The sequence below is a fragment of the Tachypleus tridentatus genome, chromosome 1 (assembly GCF_004210375.1).
Source record: "Tachypleus tridentatus isolate NWPU-2018 chromosome 1, ASM421037v1, whole genome shotgun sequence".
In the NCBI taxonomy this organism is placed as follows: Eukaryota; Metazoa; Arthropoda; class Merostomata; order Xiphosura; family Limulidae; genus Tachypleus; species Tachypleus tridentatus.
The window spans coordinates 177,024,843-177,045,113 of NC_134825.1; the positions used below are offsets into that span (position 1 = coordinate 177,024,843).

The following is a 20,271-nucleotide window of genomic DNA, read 5'->3' on the forward strand; positions in this document are numbered from 1 at the left end:
GATACTGAAACGTTGATGGGTGCGGTGTTTCAGTTATAAAGGAATATAAATCCAAAGACAATAATATTCATTGATATTGTAACGATAAAACTAGATGGGTGCAGTATGTAAGTAACCAAGAAAGTAATATAGACCCAAACACACTAATATTCATTAATACTGTACCATTGACAATAGATGGGTGCAGTGTTTAAGTAATAAAGTAATGTACATCCAAATACATAAATATTCACTGATACTATAACGTTAACATTAGATGGGAGTAGTTTATAAGTAGGTAAGGAAGTGGTATAGATCCAAACACATAAATATTCATTGATACTATAACGTTAACATTAGATGGGTGTAGTTTATAAGTAGGTAAGGAAGTGATATAGATCCAAATACATTAACATTCATTGTTACTATAACGTTAACACTAGAAGGGTGTACTTTGTTAGTAAGTAATAAATTAATATAGATTCAAAGATTTTGATATTTATTGGTACTGCAACATTCACATTAGATGGGTGCAGTGTTAGTATGTAATAAAATAATATAGACCTAAAGACACTAATATTCATTGATACTGTAACGTTGGCTCTAGATGGGTGCAGTCTTTAAGTTCTAGAGGAATATAGATCCAAATATGATAATATTCATTGATATTGTAACATTGAAACTATATCGGTGCAGTGTTTAAGTAAGTAATAATTTTTTATAGATCCAAATACATTAACATTCATTGATACTGTAACGTTGATACTAGATAGGTGGAGTTATCATGTAATAAAGTAATATCGATCCAAACACATAAATATTTATTGATAATGTAACGGTGACACTTGATCGATGAATTTTTACTTAGTGATGAAGTAATATAGATCCAAAGATATCAATATTCAATAATACTGTAATTTTCACACTTGATGGGTGCAATTATTAAGTAATAAAGTGAATCGATGAAATGCTACAATTTACAATTGTTACAGGTTACAAATTACTCTAGTATGTAACAACGTATCCTCAGATGATATTTACTAGTAACTCTTGATAGTTTGCAAATCACGATTTTTTAAAATAATTCATAACGTTCATGTGGCCTAATAAGTGATTTGTTTGAACCTACTTCACTAAATCATTATAGTAACAATGAATGTTGTTGTTTTTTTGTTTTTTAATTTCGCGCAAAGCTAAACAGGGGCTATCTGCCGCCCCTAATTTAACAGTGTAAAACCAGAGGGAAGGCAGCTAGTCATTTCTATCCACCGTCAACTCTTAGGCTACACTTTGACTAACAAATAGTTGGATTGACCACCACGTTATAACGCCCCTACGACTGAAAGGGCGAGCATGTTTGGTGTGACGGGGATTCGAATCCGCGTCCCTTGGATTACGAGTCGAGTGCCATTAACCACCTGGCCAAGCCGGGCCAATCATGATAGTAATGTTTCATTTAAAACTTTATTTTTAAACTAAACATTCAGAATTGAACACAACTGGCGGGAGTTTGGTGAAACTTCTTCTCTTCGTCTACATATGTGAGAAAGAAGAGGTGAAAAATATTTAATAACTGAAATAAATTTGTAATAAATTAAAAGGTTTGAGTTTGTGGGTGATCTCCATGCTGCACGTGTGAAGTGTTGTAATAACGTCAAGAAACTGTTAAATAATAGAGTGTTTAAAACAGTTTAGGGTATCTGAAACGGTGAGGTTATTCGACTAAACGACTATACCAGATTTTTATTATTTTCTTTAGTGAAATGGTATCAGAACGAAGAGTCCAGCAGAAGGAGTGGACCTTCGAATACTGAATAAGCCTTACATTCGACTAGTTTGTTTCCATCGTCTTACTTTCTGTTCGATCTTTCTGAGTTAACTCATTATGTGTTGCTTGTTACTGTACGTAATATTAAGGATTATGTTTATAAAGACCACATCTATAATAATAAAACAACCTCTGTATGTGTGTGACCGACGTGGTTACAAAACGAAGTCACCTAGAAACCTAAACGTTTGCAGACATACTAAAGAGATTCTGAGGGTGTGAACCTGGGTAGTATTTTTTAGATATGACTTCCAGTAAATGTTGGACAATTGTTTGCCCTATAGCCCTTAGCCCGATGATTCTGCTTCCTGAAATATAGCTAATCTCACTTCCTGAATGAACGATATATTTTATATCTTTGTTAGACAACAAAAAATCTTACAAAATCAGTGAAATAGACAGAAAATGATCTTATTTTACCATAAACGAACAAAATTCAACATGTTATTAAACTAAACATTTGTTAACGATCTATGCTATTTTCTACCTGTATTAGTGAAACTGAGAAAATATGTAAAAAATAGAATATAAAAGGTAATATTATTGTTTTCAAAACCTAAAATTAAATTTAATTTGGGAAAAGGTTTCAACGAAAACAATGGTAAAATACTGACGATTCCGCGATAAGAGTTCACGCATAAATAAATGTGTAAAGAATCAAAATAGAAATATTTACTTTAAAAAATAAGGCTTCTCATAGAAACAATATCCTTAAAAAGGTTTTATTGGTGATATCTCATATTTAAAATATGTTCAAAATAAACACACGGGCGCGCGAAGAGATACAATCCACTATTGAACTTTCAATCTAATAACCACAATGAGTCAGGACCTTTCTCCAGTGATTGAATAATTACGTTGTACATGCAGCTGTTCGAAAACTGGTTTTAATCAGAACGATCATTTTTAATTATAAATATTTATGTTTTTAATATTAGTTACTTCCCATAGCAAACCTGTTAAGCGCATGTGGTATGTTGTTGTTCTTGTTTTAAACCATATGTTATATTCAATAATAACGTTTCCAAACGTGTTGGAATGTTACAGTCTGCTTAATAGGGTTAGGCCAGATAGCTCGGATTGTGGAAGTCTCAGGTTTGATAAATAATTATATTCTTAAAGGAAAAAACTAGAATTGCAATGATAATAATAGCTGTTGTTATTTTCTTAGAAGCTACAGTTTTTACTTTACAAAATGCAAAATTATTTATAAAACGCACTTTTCTATGACAAGTTTTGACACACGTTTTAAAGGTAGAGGTTTTAGTGTTCAAATCAACATTCAAGAACCTAATAGTATATAAATATTAAAAGTGACAGTGGTTACTTACGCATATTTATACCAATTTCCGGGAGCTGAAATATCAATTATTTATAGCTGAAGTGTTTAAAAAATTGAAATGTTTTTCGAAATATTAAGAAATATAAAGATATATAGAAATGTGCTTAGATGTTTGTTAATTGTGGGATTGTTAGATATATAGAAATGTGCTTAGATGTTTGTTAATTGTGGGATTGTTAGATATATAGAAATGTGCTTAGATGTTTGTTAATTGTGGGATTGTTAGATATATATAAATGTGCTTAGATGTTTGTTAATTGTGGGATTGTTAGATATATAGAAATGTGCTTAGATGTTTGTTAATTGTGGGATTGTTAGATATATAGAAATGTACTTAGATGTTTGTTTATTGTGGGATTGTTAGATATATATAAATGTGCTTAGATGTTTGTTAATTGTGGGATTGTTAGATATATAGAAATGTGCTTAGATGTTTGTTAATTGTGGGGTTGTTAGATATATAGAAATGTGCTTAGATTTTTGTTAATTGTGGGACTTGTTAGATATATATAAACGTGCTTAGATGTTTGTTAATTGTGGATTGTTAGATATATAGAAATGTGCTTAGATGTTTGTTTATTGTGGGATTGTTAGATATATAGAAATGTGCTTAGATGTTTGTTAATTGTGGGATTGTTAGATATATAGAAATGTGCTTAGAGGTTTGTTAATTGTGGGATCGTTAGATATATATAAATGTGCTTAGATGTTTGTTAATTGTGGGATTGTTAGATATATAGAAATGTGCTTAGATGTTTGTTTATTGTGGGATTGTTAGATATATAGAAATGTGCTTAGATGTTTGTTAATTGTGGGATTGTTAGATATATAGAAATGTGCTTAGATGTTTGTTAATTGTGGGATTGTTAGATATATAGAAATGTGCTTAGATGTTTGTTAATTGTGTGATTGTTAGATATATAGAAATGTGCTTAAATGTTTGTTCATTGTGGGATTGTTAGATTGTATTAATAGGGTTTCTCTTATTTTTATTCTGCTATCGAAGGGTCATGTTTTAGTACTGTGAGGTTCTGTTCAGTAAAAAACTGTGGTAATTTTTATTCATAGGTTCATGGACCTGGAATGGTTATTTTTGTGTTCTTTCAACCTTGTTCATGTTACGTTCTTTCTTACGTATTTAAAAGGTTTTATAATTGTTACACTGTATTTTATAAATGTTTCTTAGTGAGGTGGGTTCGATATACAGTTTTATTAACGTGCTTAGTTTCTATTCCACAGGTAAAAACTAATCTAGGTGTTAAGATGTTAAGGCTATATTTACGTGCTAGATTTTTTTTAATTTATGATAGAGGAGCACCAACATTATGTATGTATGGAATAATGCAAGTGATTCAGTTTATTTGGTTTTGTGAAATCCTTTTTGAATTTGTGTATTAAATATGTTTTACCTTTGTTTCAAATTCTTTAATACCTTATGTAGGTGCGGTAATAGGAAGTCAGTTTATGTTACTAAAGTATTTAGTGTTAAATGTCTAACTTATTTGTCGATGCTTTCTGTGATACTTAAATTGCTTGCTAAATATAGGAGGCTCTTTTTTAAGAGCGCCTAGTTATCGAATTAGAAAACCAGATTATGTAATTACTTTTGTACTGTGTTTTTTATGAGTTTCATTAGTTCATGTGATGTTAGCGTTTAAAAATTTACATTGTAATAATTTTCAACTGTGAATTGTATGTCTTTGATTAGTTTCTTTGTGTCAAACAAGTTTGTAACGGTAAAATAACTTATGACAGGTCTATTCCTTGACATTACTGATAATAAGTAAGTCAGTTCTAGTCCTTGAGTTTCTTTGGTAGGCCACTTCTGGACTTCATTTTAGTAGGTATCATCAAGTTACTTCTAGTACTTGACTTTATTGGTTAACACGAAGTCATTTCTAGTCCATGAGTTTATTAGTAACCATAAAGTCGCTTCTAGTCTTTGATTTTAATAGTTAGCATCAAGTCACTTTTAGTCCTTGAGTTATTCGTTAGTACCAATTCATATCTACTCTTAGACTTAGTTGGTTAGCATCGTCTTGTATTCCTTGACTTATTTAGTACAAAGTCAGTTCTACTTCGAGACCTTATTGGTTATAAACAAGTCATTTCTAGTACTTTATTTATTAATTAGCACCAAGTAACTCCTAGTCTCTCATTTATTAGTTATTACCAAGTCGTTTCTAGTCCTTTATTTATTAGTTAATACCATACCAGATTTTCTCCCATACTTTATTAGTCAGCACCAGTTTTCTTCCAGTTTTGGACTTTATAGCTTAGCAAGAAGTCATTTCTAGTCATTGACTTTATTGGTTAGCATCAGTTCGTTTCTACTCCTTGAGTTTATCGGTAAGCATCAAATCACTTCTAGTTTTGAGCAGTTAAAAATCCGACAATATGCTCGCCCTTTTAGCCGTGGAGACATTATAATGTAACGGTCAATCGTTGATAAAAGAGTAGCCCAAGAGTTGGCGGTGAGAATGTTGTTTTTTTTCTGATGTGAAGCTGTAATGTTGACTTTAGAAGTGTGCAGAGTTAGTAAATTATGAAGTAATAAAAATCCAAATACACTAATATTCATTGATACTGTAACGTTGACACTAGATAGGTGCGGTGTTTCAGTTATAAAGAAATATAGATCTAAAAACAATAATATTCATTGATATTGTAACGATAAAGCTAGAGGGGTGCAGTGTGTAACTAACCAATAAAGTAACATGGATCGAAAGACACTAGTATTCATTGATACTCTAACGTTGACACTAGATGGGTGCGGTGTTTAAGTCCTAAAAAATATAGATCCAAAGACGTTGATATTCTAACATTGACACTAGATAGGTGCAGTATTAAGTAATAAAGTGATATAGATACAAAGATACAATGAATTAATATTCATTGATACTGTAACGTCGACTCTAGAGGGGTGCAGTGTTAGTAAGTAATGAAGTAATACAGGTTCAAAGAGACTAATATTCATTGATACTATAACGTGGACTCTAAATGGGTGTAGTGTTTATGTTCTATAGTAATGTAGATCCAATGACATTACCATTCATTGATACTGTAACGTTCACAGTATATGGGTGCAGCGTTTAAGTAAAAAAGTGATATACATCCAAGGACACTAATATTCTTTGATACTGTAACGTTGATAGTGGGTGGGTGCATTTATTAAGTAATAAAGTAGTATCGATCCAAACACATAAATATTCATTGATACTGTAAAGTTGATACTGGATGGGTGAATTGTCACTTAGTGATGAAGTAATATAGATCCAAAGATATCAATATTCAATAATACTGTAATTTTCACACTAGATGGGTGCAATTATCAAGTAATAAAGTAAATCAATAGCTAAAATGTAATACCAGGTTACAAATTACTCCAGTATGTACAACGTATCCTCAGATGATATTTATTAGTAACTCTTCATAGTTTCCAAATCATGCTTTTTTGAAATAATTCATAACGTTCATGTGGCCTAATAAATGATTTGTTTGAACCTACTTCACTAAATCATTATAGTAACAAGAAATGTTGTTTTTGTTTTTTTAATTTCGCGCAAAGCTAAACAGGGGCTATCTGTCGCCCCTAATTTAACAGCGTAAAACCAGAGGGAAGGCAGCTAGTCATTTCTATCCACCGCCAACTCTTGGGCTACTCTTTGACCAACAAATAGTTGGATTGACCATCACGTTATAAAGCCCCTAAGTATGAAAGAACGAGCATGTCTGGTGCGATGGAGATTCGAACCCGCGATCGTCAGATTACGAGTCAAGAGTAACAATGAATTTTAAATTTTATCTTTAGGGTAACTCAAGTGAACGTATTTTGTAATTTACATTGGACGGCGGTTTTCCTTGAACGTTTACCAGATGACCACGATGAGATTTCTCTCTTTCCTTACAAAGTGGAATGGATGGAATATAATTTATATCACCGTTTTATCTCTTGGAGTTTACACTGGTTTAAGGTCTTGGAATATATGGAGTACAGGTAAAAAATCTTAAATACTTTGGTTAATGACGTAAATTATAATTACACAATTTCCACAAGTGCAAATAATTAAACGGTTTTTAAGTCTTTTTGCTTCTGAAAAACGAAGATATTTCAAAAAGCATGACAGACAAGATTACAGAGAAAGGGAAGAAGAGCAGAGATTACACAATAGTTTATTTAATAACAAACAATACAACACAAAACAACACATGGTACAGTGAACGTGTTTGGTTTGTTGTTAAGTGGCAACCTGAACAATAGGCTGTGTTCTATCAACCACTGGTATCCAACTTAAATTTTTGTTATAGTAAGCCTACAGATCTTCCGATTAGATACTGGTGTGGAATAGGCATCGTAATAAACATTGTTTGTTTGTTTTTTATGGAGACTGGAATTTTTGGGAGAAGTAAGAAAGTTTGTCAGTTCAAAATGGTCTTCGCGTAAAATGAGCTTCAATAGAAACAATCTCCATGTTAGGGTAAAGTGTAACAGATAATTTACTTACTTGACATATACTTTAAGTAAAACAAATGTCATAAGTTCAAGGTCTACTACAATGCAAAATCAAAGTTAAAAAAAGCGAAAAAGAAATGCAAACCGAGCTGTGATTTAAGTAAAACTAAACAAATCTCAAAAAACGAATTTAAATAATCTCCGCCTATGTTATGTTAAGTTAGTTCACTGAAGTTGAACGTAAAGACACGGAAAGGAACGTTACAATAAATTATCTGTTTTAAGCTCTCACGATCGCTATAGGTGGCGTCTGTTCTAAAATGAAAATATAAATCTATGAAAGCAGGAAACAGTCTAATATAGTTCAATTGAAAATAAAAAGTTATTCGAACGAACCTAGTATTAAATGTAGAAATCAATTAATACAAACAAAGCCAAGTTGCTCCCGGCTCCACGACAATGATGGTTCGTACGTTTATAGCATATCGCTTGTTAAGGACGTTGCCGACACCAATCTGTATCCAGAAAATCACATGAAAAGCAACTTGTTTCTCTAACACGTTCCTTCTGACGCGCACTCCAGCAAAGGTTACATAAATGACTTGACCGCCTCACTTTGTTCAAAACCAAATGTTGAAAAACACAAAATTAAAAAAGCTAAAATATGCACTATTTTCCGCACTACAATGTTTAAAAACATCACATCTTATAAATGAAAATATGAATATCTTAAATTAATTTTTAGAAAGGTTCGGTAATTAAATCACATTTCTTTCAGATCCTAGTACTTCACAGAAAACAATGAATTATATCGAATCAGGAAACATTTTTTTCTCTGAAACTTCTGGCAGATGCTACCTGAAGACCAGGGAATCATGTGCCATCGAATCTGCGGCAAAACATAATCCAACTTACCGGATAAGATTCATTTACACTTGTAATAATTTCACGGAACTGATAAAGGATGAAGTTTTTCAAATAATCTATCGTATCAGAAATGTTGAGGCTGTACAACTGAACGTCCAACAAAATTTCTCAGAATATCCCTTAGCAAAATGGTATCAGAGCAAAGACTTTAAGAAAACGATAAATAAACCAGTAGGTTTGTCAGATGGTTTGCGATACACGCTAATAAGAAAATTTGGTGGTACAACTCTAGACACTGACTGTATTTCACGTAAACCACTACCTTCCTTACTTGCTTTCGCAGGTTTTCAGTCCGGATCAGTAGTAAACAATGCAGTAATAAGAGCTCAGAAAGAAAGTCCGTTTATTATCGAATGCACCGAAAGATTTGTAAGTGAGTACAGTCCGACCAGGTGGGGCTACAATGGTCCACGCTTACTTACTCAAATCTTCAAGGAAGCCTGTAAGAAAGAAACAAAACGCTATGGAACTGGTTCCAAATGTTACAATGTTTATCTCTTTCCTACTTCAGCGTTCTATCCTGTTCACTTTTCCAAGAGTAACTTGTTTTTTGATCCCAACGCTACTTCACTCCTGCTAGATATTTGGAAGGATAGTTATACAGTTCACATCTGGAACAAAATAGTCCAACGTAAACACCATAAGCCAGGAGACGGGAGTCCAATGGATCACCTTTTTAAGGAGAATTGTCCAGTAACTTATTCTTACATTATGAAACAAGGTCCAGTAAGTTAAATATTGATTAACCATCTACAAATAGTGTGCACAAATTCACCTTTGAAATACACTCCAAAAACACCAACTGTAGTAATGTAACATTAACTCTCGTGTTCCAAACAAAATATTATCGCTGTTTAATGTAAATGGTATATAATTTGTAATTGAGGAAAAATTAAAAACTGGAGGTGCATTTATTGTTTGTAAGTTCGTAAAACAATTATAAATGTATCAGTGGAGACACCCTGAACGAAGCCTCTAATGTGAGACGACCAGAATTACTTACTTAAATATACTGTGGTTACTCTTCAAAATTCCTCTTCCACACAGAACAAGATACGACTGAGACAAGTTGCAGTATATTTTAGGAATGTTTTGATCTTACATGTAAAACGAAAATATCATACGATATATTCAAGATCAGATATTTGAAGACTCGTAGAAGTCACAACGTGTCTGTGCTACACCCATATTAGTTATAATAAGTTGTTGTTGTTGTTGTTTTGAATTAAGCACAAAGCTACACAATGGGCCATCTGTTCTCTGCCCACCACGGGTATCGAAACCCGGATTTTAGCGTGTAAGTCCGCAGACATACCGCTGAGCCACTGGGGGGCTGTTATAATAAGAATAGCTGCTTAGTTTATGTTCAATGTTGTTGTCATAAAGGTTCGAAGATCTCGTCACATGATTTTACTGTACCTAAATAATATTAATAATAACCGATGTTCTGTATTCAAGGTCCACAGAGACTGACAAACCATTTACAGATTGTGACAACGTATCTACAGATCGTGACAACTCATTAACATATGGTGACAACTCATCTACAGATAGTGACAATTCTACTGATAGTGAGATAGCTTACAAAGTTACATATTCACAAACATAGTTTTAACATACGTACCACTTAGACTTCTGTCTTTACTGAAGTTGTTGTAGTTAGTATGTCTTAAATAGAGAAAATAATAGTTATATTTGATAAATAGAGAAAATAGTACTGTTATGTTCAATAAATAAAGACAACAGTACTGTTATTTTCAATAAATAAGGACAATAGTACAGTTATATTGAATAAATAAAAACAATAGTACTGTCATGTTGAATAAATAAAGGTAATAGTACAGTTATCTTATTCATATGTAGATAGTCAGTCAGAGTCTGTCGGGCCTTTAAAAAGTAATCTCTTATCCTACTGTGAGGATATGTTACAAAAAATTAAAAATAGTTGAGTCGGTTTTGAAGAGACATTAGATCCATAAAGAGAAAACACTGGTTTCGTACTTACATTAACGTTAGATCAATAGATTAAAACTAGTATTGTCAGACTTAAAATAACATTAAATCTATAAATTAAAACAGTGGTGTCACTCTTAGAATAACGTTACATACAATGATTAAAAACAGTGGTTTCAACCTTACAATAATATTAGATGTACAGATCCGATATAACATTAACGAAAACTATATCTAGCGACCTATATGCATATAATAATAAACTATTGAATGTTTTGGTTGATCTAATAGAACTTCTCCTAACTAATAAACATTCAGTTAAAGAGATATTTGAATTTCATGAGCATTTCAAAAATATACACTTATTTCAACTTATGCACAATGCTAGTTCTGTTCTAGTCTTGCCCGCACCGCTTGTATGTTTTTAAATGTGATGTTATTTTCTGCACATTTGTTGTGTTTATTGAGTAATCACAGAAGATGGCGTATGATGGAAAAAAAGACAGCATTCACACTTGAAGATATGTCATCTCCTCAGATGAGCCCTGTTTCCGGCTTCATAAAGCTGGTGATAGCATTTGTGTTTGTTGTTTACCAGGAAAACAGATGTGGGAAGAGAGTCTCTTCTCGCAGGGAATCCACAGGAGGTAGTGTAGTACGTGAGTGGGCAGCTAGCTATTCATTATGGTAAAAAACGTAAATGACACCTAGTAAAGGAACGATATGGAGACGGCATTTTTATCATATGCTAGCTAGAGCAAGGTTTGATGATAAACTTTGTGCTCCAGAATGACAGTGCTACTGCCCACCATGTGTGTATTGTACATGATTATCTCCACCAGGAGGAAGTTAAAAGATTGTTGTGGCCAACAACGTCTTCATATTGTAAACCCATTGAAAAATAAAGGGCAGAACAGAGACGGAAAATTGCTATCCTCGACCAAAAATCAGCTATTACACCTTACTTACATTATCTTCTATTGACAAGTTAGGATGAAAAAGAGGGATTACATCAATAACCTCATCGACAACATGACACATCGCATGGTACAGGTTATTATGGTGCAAGTGAACCAACGAAGTACTGAATGTTTAATATGAATTGATATAAGGATACAGACGGTGTTTATAATAATTTGGTGATATATTTATCCTTGTATATCTTTTGCTAAGGTTTCCTTGTGATAAGTGTAATGGTGGCGTAAAAGTCTTTCTACAGGAGTCTGATGTCATCAGATCATGATAACTTGTTTGTTTGTTTCAGAATTTCGCGCAAAGCTAAACAGTGGCTATCTGTCGCCCCTAATTTAGCAGTGTAAGACTAGAGGGACGGCAACTAGTCATCTCATCCCACCGCCAACTCTTGGGCTACACTTTGACCAACAAATAGTTGGATTGAACATCACGTTAAAACGCCCCTACGACTGAAAAGGCGAGCATGTTTGGTGTGACGGGGATTCGAACCCGCGTCCCTTGGATTACGAGTCGAGTGCCATTAACCACCTGGCCAAGCCGGGTCAATCATGATAGTAATGTTCCATTTAAAACTTTATTTTTAAACTAAAAATTCAGGATTGAACACAACTGGCGGGAGTTTGGAGAAACTTCTTCTCTTGGTCCACATCTGTGAGAAAGAAGAGGTGAAAAATATTTAATAACTGAAAATAAATTTGTAATAAATTAAAAGGTTTGAGTTTGTGGGTGATCTTCATGCTGCACGTCTGAAGTGTTGTAATAACGTCAAGGAACTGTTAAACAATAGTGTTTAAAACAGTTTAGGGTATCTGAAACGGTGAGGTTATTCGACTAAACGACTATACCAGTTTCTTATTATTGTCTTTAGTTAAAAGGTATCATAGCGAAGAGTCCAGCAGAAGGAGTGGACCTTCGAATACTGAATAAGCCTTACATTCGACTAGTTTGTTTCCATCATCTTACTTTCTGTTCGATCTTTCTGAGTTAACTGATTATGTGTTGCTTGTTACTGTACGTAATATTTAGGATTATGTTTATAAAGACCACATCTATAATAATAAAACAACCTCTGTATGTGTGTGACCGACGTGGTTACAAAACGAAGTCACCTAGAAACCTAAACGTTTGCACACATACTAAAGAGATTCTGAGGGTGTGAACCTAGGTATTATTTTTTGGATATGACTTCCAGAAAATGTTGGACAAATGTTTGCCCTATAGCCCTTAGCCCGATGATTCTGCTTCCTGAAATATAGCTAATCTCACTTCCTGAATGAACGATATATTTTATACCGTTGTTAGACAACAAAAAATCTCACAAAATCAGTCAAATAGACAGAAAATGATCTTATTTTACCATCAACGAAAAAAATTCAACATGTTATTAAACTAAACATTTGTTAACGATCTATGCTATTTTCTACCTGTATTAGTGAAACAGAGAAAATATGTAAAAGTAGAATATAAAAGGTAATATTATTGTTTTCAAAACCTAAAATTAAATTTAGTTTGGGAAATGGTTTCAACGAAAATATTGGTAAAATACTGACGATTCCGCGATAAGAGTTCACGCATAAATAAATGTGTAAAGAATCAAAATAGAAATATTTACTTTAAAAAATAAGGCTTCTCATAGAAACAATATCTTTGAAAAGGTTTTATTGGTAACATCTCACATTTAAAATATGTTCAAAATAAACACACGGGCGCGCGAATAGATACAGTCCACTAGTGAACTTTTAATCGAAAAACAACGAGTCAGGATCTTTCTCCAGTGAGTGAATAATTACGTTGTACATACATCTGTTCCAAAACTGGTTTTAATCAGAACGATCATTTTTAATTATAAATATTTATGTTTTTAATATTAGTTACTTCCCATAGCAAACCTGTTAAGCACATGTGGTATGTTGTTGTTCTATTTTTAGTTTTAAACCATATGTTATATTCGATAATAACGTTTCAAAACGTGTTCGAATGTTACAGTCTGCTTGAAAGGGTTAGGCTAGACAGCTCGGATTGTGGAAGTCTCAGGTTTGATAAATAATTATATTCTTAAAGGAAAAAACTAGAATTGCAATAATAATAATACCTGTTGTTATTTCATTACAAGCTACAGTTTTTACTTTACAAAATGCAAAATTATTTATAGAACACACTTTTCTATGACAAGATTTGACACAAGTTTTAAAGGTAGTTTAAAGGTTTTAGTATTTCAATCGCCCCGGCATGGCCAAGCGTGTTAAGGCGTGCGATTCGTAATCTGAGGGTCGTGGGTTCGTATCCCGGTCGCACCAAACATGCTCGAATTTTCAGCCGTGGGGGGCGTTATAAGGTTACGATCAATCGCACTATTCGTTAGTAAAAGAGCAGCCCAAGAGTTGGCGGTGGGTGGTGATGACTAGCTGCCTTCCCTCTAGTCTTACACTGCTAAATTAGGGACGGCCAGCGCAGATAGCCCTCGAGTAGCTTTGCGCGCAATTCAAAAACAAATAATTAAGAAGATAATTTGTGTCCGTGAAAATTATTTTGAATATAAGAATACGTTTTTAGACAAATTAATAATTAGTTGTCACCCCCTGTAACGGATAAGTGGTTGAATATCAGTAATAAATCTCATACGGTTAAAAAAGTTAAAACGACATCTAGAAACGAAACACTCACAATTAAAAAATCCAACTTTCGAATATTTCAAAAGAAAGTGTTTGCAGTTAAATGCGAGAAAAGCTACGTTTCGTTCGTTTGTCCATCAGGACAACAAAGATGCTCTTATTGCTTCATATCGTGTTATTTACCGTATTGCAAAAGCAGGTGAAGCTCGTACAATTGCAGAAGATTTGATAAAACCATGTGCAAAAGATTTGGTAGAATGCACGATTGATGAGAAATGTATTTAAAACATTGACTCTGTGCCCTTTTCTGACAACTCGGTTTCTCGAAGAATCAAGGATATGTCAGAAAATTGCTTAACGGAGTTAATAAGGCGAGTAGAAGCGAGTCCAGAATTTTCACTTTAGATGAATGAATCAACAAATGTCGCAGGTTACCCGATGTTGCTTGTGTTTGTTCGTTATGTTCACGAAGCTAGTACTGAAGAAGAAATGCTAATTTGCAAACTCAAACAACAAGCAAAGAAATATTTAAACTGATCGATGTATTTATGGAAGAACATGAAATCCAATGGCAGCTTTGCTCAAGTATTTGCACTGATGGGGCTGCAGCTATGATTGGAAAATTTTCAGGCGCAGTGGTACACATAAAAAAGAAAATCCCTGACATCGAGAGTATCCACTGCTGTCTTCATCGTCATACACATGCAATGAAACGAATACTAGGAGATTTAAAAGAGGTATTGGGTGATGTCATAAAAATAGTTAATTTTATAAAATCAGGACCACTCGATGCGAGGATATTCAGTTTACTCTGTGAGGATATGAGAAGTTTGAATAAAAATTTGCTGCTTCATACTGAAGTCCGATGGTTTTTTCGGAGAAAAGTGTTTGCTTGGTTTTATTAACTATGTGAGGAGATAGGTTTATTTTTATTCGAATGCCATTTTGAAATTGGATGCAAATTAAGGTACAAATACTGGATACAGAAAGTGGCTTACCTTTCGGACGTATTTGCCTATCTAAATAGAGTGAATGCTACGATGCAGGGTACCATGCTAACGTAATTCAGAGCTCAGAGTAAAACGGAAGCGCTTCAACGTAAGCTAAAACTGTGGGGTGAATGTATACTAATGGAAATTATACAATTTTAGATTCAAATAGTCATGAAATACTGTGAAATAAGTGACAGAGCTTTGAACATTATGATACGTTTTCCAACTACATATCTCTGTGAGGAAACATTTTCACTGTATATAGCGACAAAGACCAAATTTAGAAACAGGCTAAATATTGAAGATGATTTGTGCTTACAGGTGACGACCAAACATTGAACTACTTTGTGAACAAAAGCAAGCCCGTCCGAACCACTAATAAATAAATAAGTACACCGTACTTTTACTGATATAAATTTTGTAAGTAGAATGGTATGAACAAGTAGAAGTAAAAATGTTTCTTTAAATATTGATATTTTAAATAAATTTATATTCTAAGAGTTTGAAGTAAACTTTATCTGGTGCTAGTGGCCGCTTGTTTCTATTTTTAGTGTATTTTATTTTATAAAGCCTATAGAATGTTGTTTTCTTTCTGATGTGAAGCTGTGATGTTGACTCTAAAAGTGTGCAAAGTTAGTAAGTAATGAAGTAATAGAGATCTAAATACACTAATATTCATTGATACTGAAACGTTGATGGGTGCGGTGTTTCAGTTATAAAGGAATATAAATCCAAAGACAATAATATTCATTGATATTGGCCTGTTGAAACTAGATGGGTCCAGTGTTTAAGTATGTGATAAAGTAATATTGATCCAAAGACACTAATATTCATTAATACTGTACCGTTGACGATAGATGGGTGCAGTGTTTACGTAATAAAGTAATATAGATCCAAACACATAAATATTCACTGGTACTATAACGTTAACACTAGAGGGTGTACTTTGTTAGTAAGTAATAAATTAATATAGATTCAAAGATTTTGATATTTATTGGTACTGCAACATTCACATTAGATGGGTGCAGTGTTAGTATGTAATAAAATAATATAGACCTAAAGATATTAATATTCATTGATGCTCTAACTTTGACTCTATATGGGTGCAATGATTTAGTAAGTAATAAATTAATATAGATCCAAAGACATTGATACTGTTGACACTAGATAGGTGCAGTATTTAAGTAATAAAGTAGTATAGATACAAAGACACTAAAATTCTTTGACAACAACGTGGATACTGGATGAGTGCAGTGTTTAAGTAATTAATAAAGTTATATAAATCCAGAGACATAAATATCCACTGATATTGTAACGTGGACTTTAGATGGGTGCAGTGTTAGTAGGTAATGAAGTAATATAGACCTAAAGATATTAATATTCATTGATTCTGTAACATTCACAGTAAATGGGTGCAATTATTAAGTAATATAGAACCAAGGACATAACTATCCATTCATACTGTAACGTCGACTCTACATGGGTGCAGTGTTAGTAGGTAATGAAGTGATACAGATCCAAAGACACTAATATTCATTGATACTGTAACGTTGGCTCTAGATGGGTGCAGTCTTTAAGTTCTAGAGGAATATAGATCCAAAGATGATAATATTCATTGATATTGTAACATTGAAACTATATCGGTGCAGTGTTTAAGTAAGTAATAATTTTTTATAGATCCAAATACATTAACATTCATTGTTACTGTAACGTTGATACTAGATGAGTGGAGTTATTATGTAATAAAGTAATATCGATCCAAACACATAAATATTCATTTAATACTTATAAAGCTAAACAGGGTCTATCTGCCGCCCCTAATTTAACAGTGTAAAATCAGAGGGAAGGCAGCTAGTCATTTCTATCCACCGCCAACTCTTGGGCTACTCTTTGACCAACAAATAGTTGGATTGACCATCACGTTATAACGCCCCTACGGCTGAAAGGGCGAGCATGTCTGGTGCGATGGAGATTCGAACCCGCGATCCTCAGATTACGAGTCAAGAGTAACAATGAATTTTAAATTTTATCTTTAGGGTAACTCAAGTGAACGTATTTTGTAATTTACATTGGACGGCGGTTTTCCTTGGACGTTTACCAGATGACCACGATGAGATTTCTCTCTTTCCTTACAAAGTGGAATGGATGGAATATTATTTATATCACCGTTTTATCTCTTGGAGTTTACACTGGTTTAACGTCTTGGAATATATGGAGTACAGGTAAAAAATCTGAAATACTTTAGTTAAAGGTGTAATTATAATTTAGATTTTGTATTAAAAGTTAGTTGAAGTGTTTGTTTTGGAGAAAACGTGAAAAATAGAAACTTCTCTTTAATTAATTATATTTCTTTGGTATGGCGTGAGGCCTAAAACTATTCTCCGAAAATTATTTTGTTTAATTTTTTGTTACATTTACTTGGCATCTTATCAGAAGCAAAAAGACTTAAAAACCGTTTAATTTGCACTTGTGGAAAACGAAGATATTTCGAAAAGCATGACAGACAAGAAGAGCAGAGATTACACAGTAGTTTATTTAATAACAAACAATACAACACAAAACAACACATGGTACAGTGAACGTGTTTGGTTTGTTGTTAAGTGGCAACCGGAACAATTGGCTGTGTTCTACAAACCACTGGTATCCAAACTAAATTTTTGTTATAGTAAGCCTACAGATCTTCCGATTAGATACTGGTGTGGAATAGGCATCGTAATAAACATTGTTTGTTTGTTTTTTATGGAGACTGGAATTTTTGGGAGAAGTAAGAAAGTTTGTCAGTTCAAAATGGTCTTCGCGTAAAATGAGCTTCAATAGAAACAATCTCCATGTTAGGGTAAAGTGTAACAGATAATTTACTTACTTGACATATACTTTAAGTAAAACAAATGTCATAAGTTCAAGGTCTACTACAATGCAAAATCAAAGTTAAAAAAAGCGAAAAAGAAATGCAAACCGAGCTGTGATTTAAGTAAAACTAAACAAATCTCAAACAACGAATTTAAATAATCTCCGCCTATGTCATGTTAAGTTAGTTCACTGAAGTTGAACGTAAAGACACGGAAAGGAACGTTACAATAAATTATCTGTTTTAAGCTCTCACGATCGCTATAGGTGGCGTCTGTTCTAAAATGAAAATATAAATCTATGAAAGCAGGAAACAGTCTAATACACTTTAGTTGAAAATAAGAAGTTATTTTCAACCTAGTATTAAATGTAGAAATCAATTAATACAAACAAAGCCAAGTTGCTCCCGGCTCCACGACAATGATGGTTTGTACGTTTATAGCATATCGCTCGTTAAGGACGTTGCCGACACCAATCTGTATCCAGAATATCACATGAAAAGCAACTTGTTTCTCTAACACGTTCCTTCTGACGCGCACTCCAGCAAAAGTTACATAAATGATTTGACCGCCTCACTGTGTTCAAAACCAAATGTTGAAAAACACAAAATGAAAAAGCTAAAACATGCACTATTTAATGTTTAAAAACATCACATCTTATGAATGAAAATATGAATATTTTAAATTAATTTTTAGAAAGGTTCGGTTATTAAATCACATTTCTTTCAGATCCTAGTACTTCACAGAAAACAATGAATTATATCGAATCAGGAAACATTTTTTTCTCTGAAACTTCTGGCAGATGTTACCTGAAGACCAGGGAATCTTGTGCCATCGAATCTGCGGCAAAACATAATCCAACTTACCGGATAAGATTCATTTACACTTGTAATAATTTCACGGAACTGATAAAGGATGAAGGTTTTCAAATAATCTATCGTATCAGAAATGTTGAGGCTGTACAACTGAACGTCCAACAAAATTTCTCAGAATATCCCTTTGCAAAATGGTATCAGAGCAAAGACTTTAAGAAAACGATAAATAAACCAGTAGGTTTGTCAGATGGTTTGCGATACACGCTACTAAGAAAATTTGGTGGTACAACCCTAGACACTGACTGTATTTCCCGTAAACCACTACCTTCCTTACTTGCTTTCGCAGGTTTTCAGTCCGGATCGGTAGTAAACAATGCAGTAATAAGAGCTCAGAAAGAAAGTCCGTTTATTATCGAATGCACCGAAAGATTTGTAAGTGAGTACAGTCCGACCACGTGGGGCTACAATGGTCCACGCTTACTTACTCAAGTCTTCAAGGAAGCCTGTAAGAAAGAAACAAAACGCTATGGAACTGGCTCTAAATGTTACAATGTTTATCTCTTTCCTACTTCAGCGTTCTATCCTGTTCACTTTTCCAAGAGTAACTTGTTTTTTGATCCCAACGCTACTTCACTCCTGCAAGATATGTGGAAGGATAGTTATACAGTTCACATCTGGAACAAAATAGTCCAACGTAAACACCATAAGCCAGGAGACGGGAGTCCAATGGATCACCTTTTTAAGGAGAATTGTCCAGTAACTTATTCTTACATTATGAAACAAGGTCCAGTAAGTTAAATATTGATTCACCTTCTATATATATTTTGAAACATGGTCCAGTAAGGTAAATATTGATTAACCATCTACAAATAGTGTGCACAAATTCACCTTTGAAATACACTCCAAAAACACCAACTGTAGTAATGTAACATTAATCAGTGATGTCGAGAAACCCACTTGTTGAGAAATTTATATGCAAAAACGGCTCGTTTGGGTTGAGAAAATTCGCTCTTCTATGTAAAATATTTTCTCAACCCAAACGAGCCGTTTTTGCATATAAATGTAACATTAACTCTCGTGTTCCAAACAAAATATTATCGCTGTTTAATGTAAATGGTATATAATTTGTAATTGAGAAAAATTAAAAACTGGAGGTGCATTTATTGTTTGTAAGTTTGTAAAACAATTATAAATGTATCAGTGGAGACACCCTGAACGAAGCCTCTAATGTGAGACGACCAGAATTACTTACTTAAATATACTGTGGTTACTCTTCAAAATTCCTCTTCCACACAGAACAAGATACGACTGAGACAAGTTGCAGTATATTTTAGGAATGTTTTGATCTTACATGTAAAACGAAAATATCATACGATATATTCAAGATCAGATATTTGAAGACTCGTAGAAGTCACAACGTGTCTGTGCTACACCCATATTAGTTATAATAAGTTGTTGTTGTTGTTGTTTTGAATTAAGCACAAAGCTACACAATGGGCCATCTGTACTCTGCCCACCACAGGTATCGAAAGCCGGATTTTAGCGTGTA

General features: G+C 33.4%; 2 protein-coding genes across 5 annotated transcripts in view; both read left to right on the forward strand.

Annotated features, from left to right (window-relative positions):
* Positions 1-18,802, forward strand: part of LOC143230996 (lactosylceramide 4-alpha-galactosyltransferase-like) — a 33,168-nt gene extending 14,366 nt beyond the window's left edge. For 2 of the 4 annotated variants that reach the window (XM_076465466.1, XM_076465456.1), the window contains exons 3-5: positions 6,961-7,146; positions 17,098-17,283; positions 18,637-18,802. In XM_076465466.1, the coding sequence (XP_076321581.1) occupies positions 6,961-7,146; positions 17,098-17,283; positions 18,637-18,643 (379 nt within the window). In that variant the 3' untranslated portion in view covers positions 18,644-18,802. Of the gene's footprint in view, positions 1-2,658; positions 2,903-6,960; positions 7,147-17,097; positions 17,284-18,636 lie in introns of those variants that run through there. The other 2 variants (XM_076465483.1, XM_076465474.1) reach the window with 2 other exon arrangements.
* On the forward strand, positions 18,660-19,520 carry LOC143233728 (lactosylceramide 4-alpha-galactosyltransferase-like). The gene has a single exon (XM_076470285.1). The coding sequence runs from the start codon at positions 18,660-18,662 to the stop codon at positions 19,518-19,520; it is 861 nt and encodes a 286-aa protein (XP_076326400.1).
* Positions 19,521-20,271: the final 751 nt, after the last annotated feature.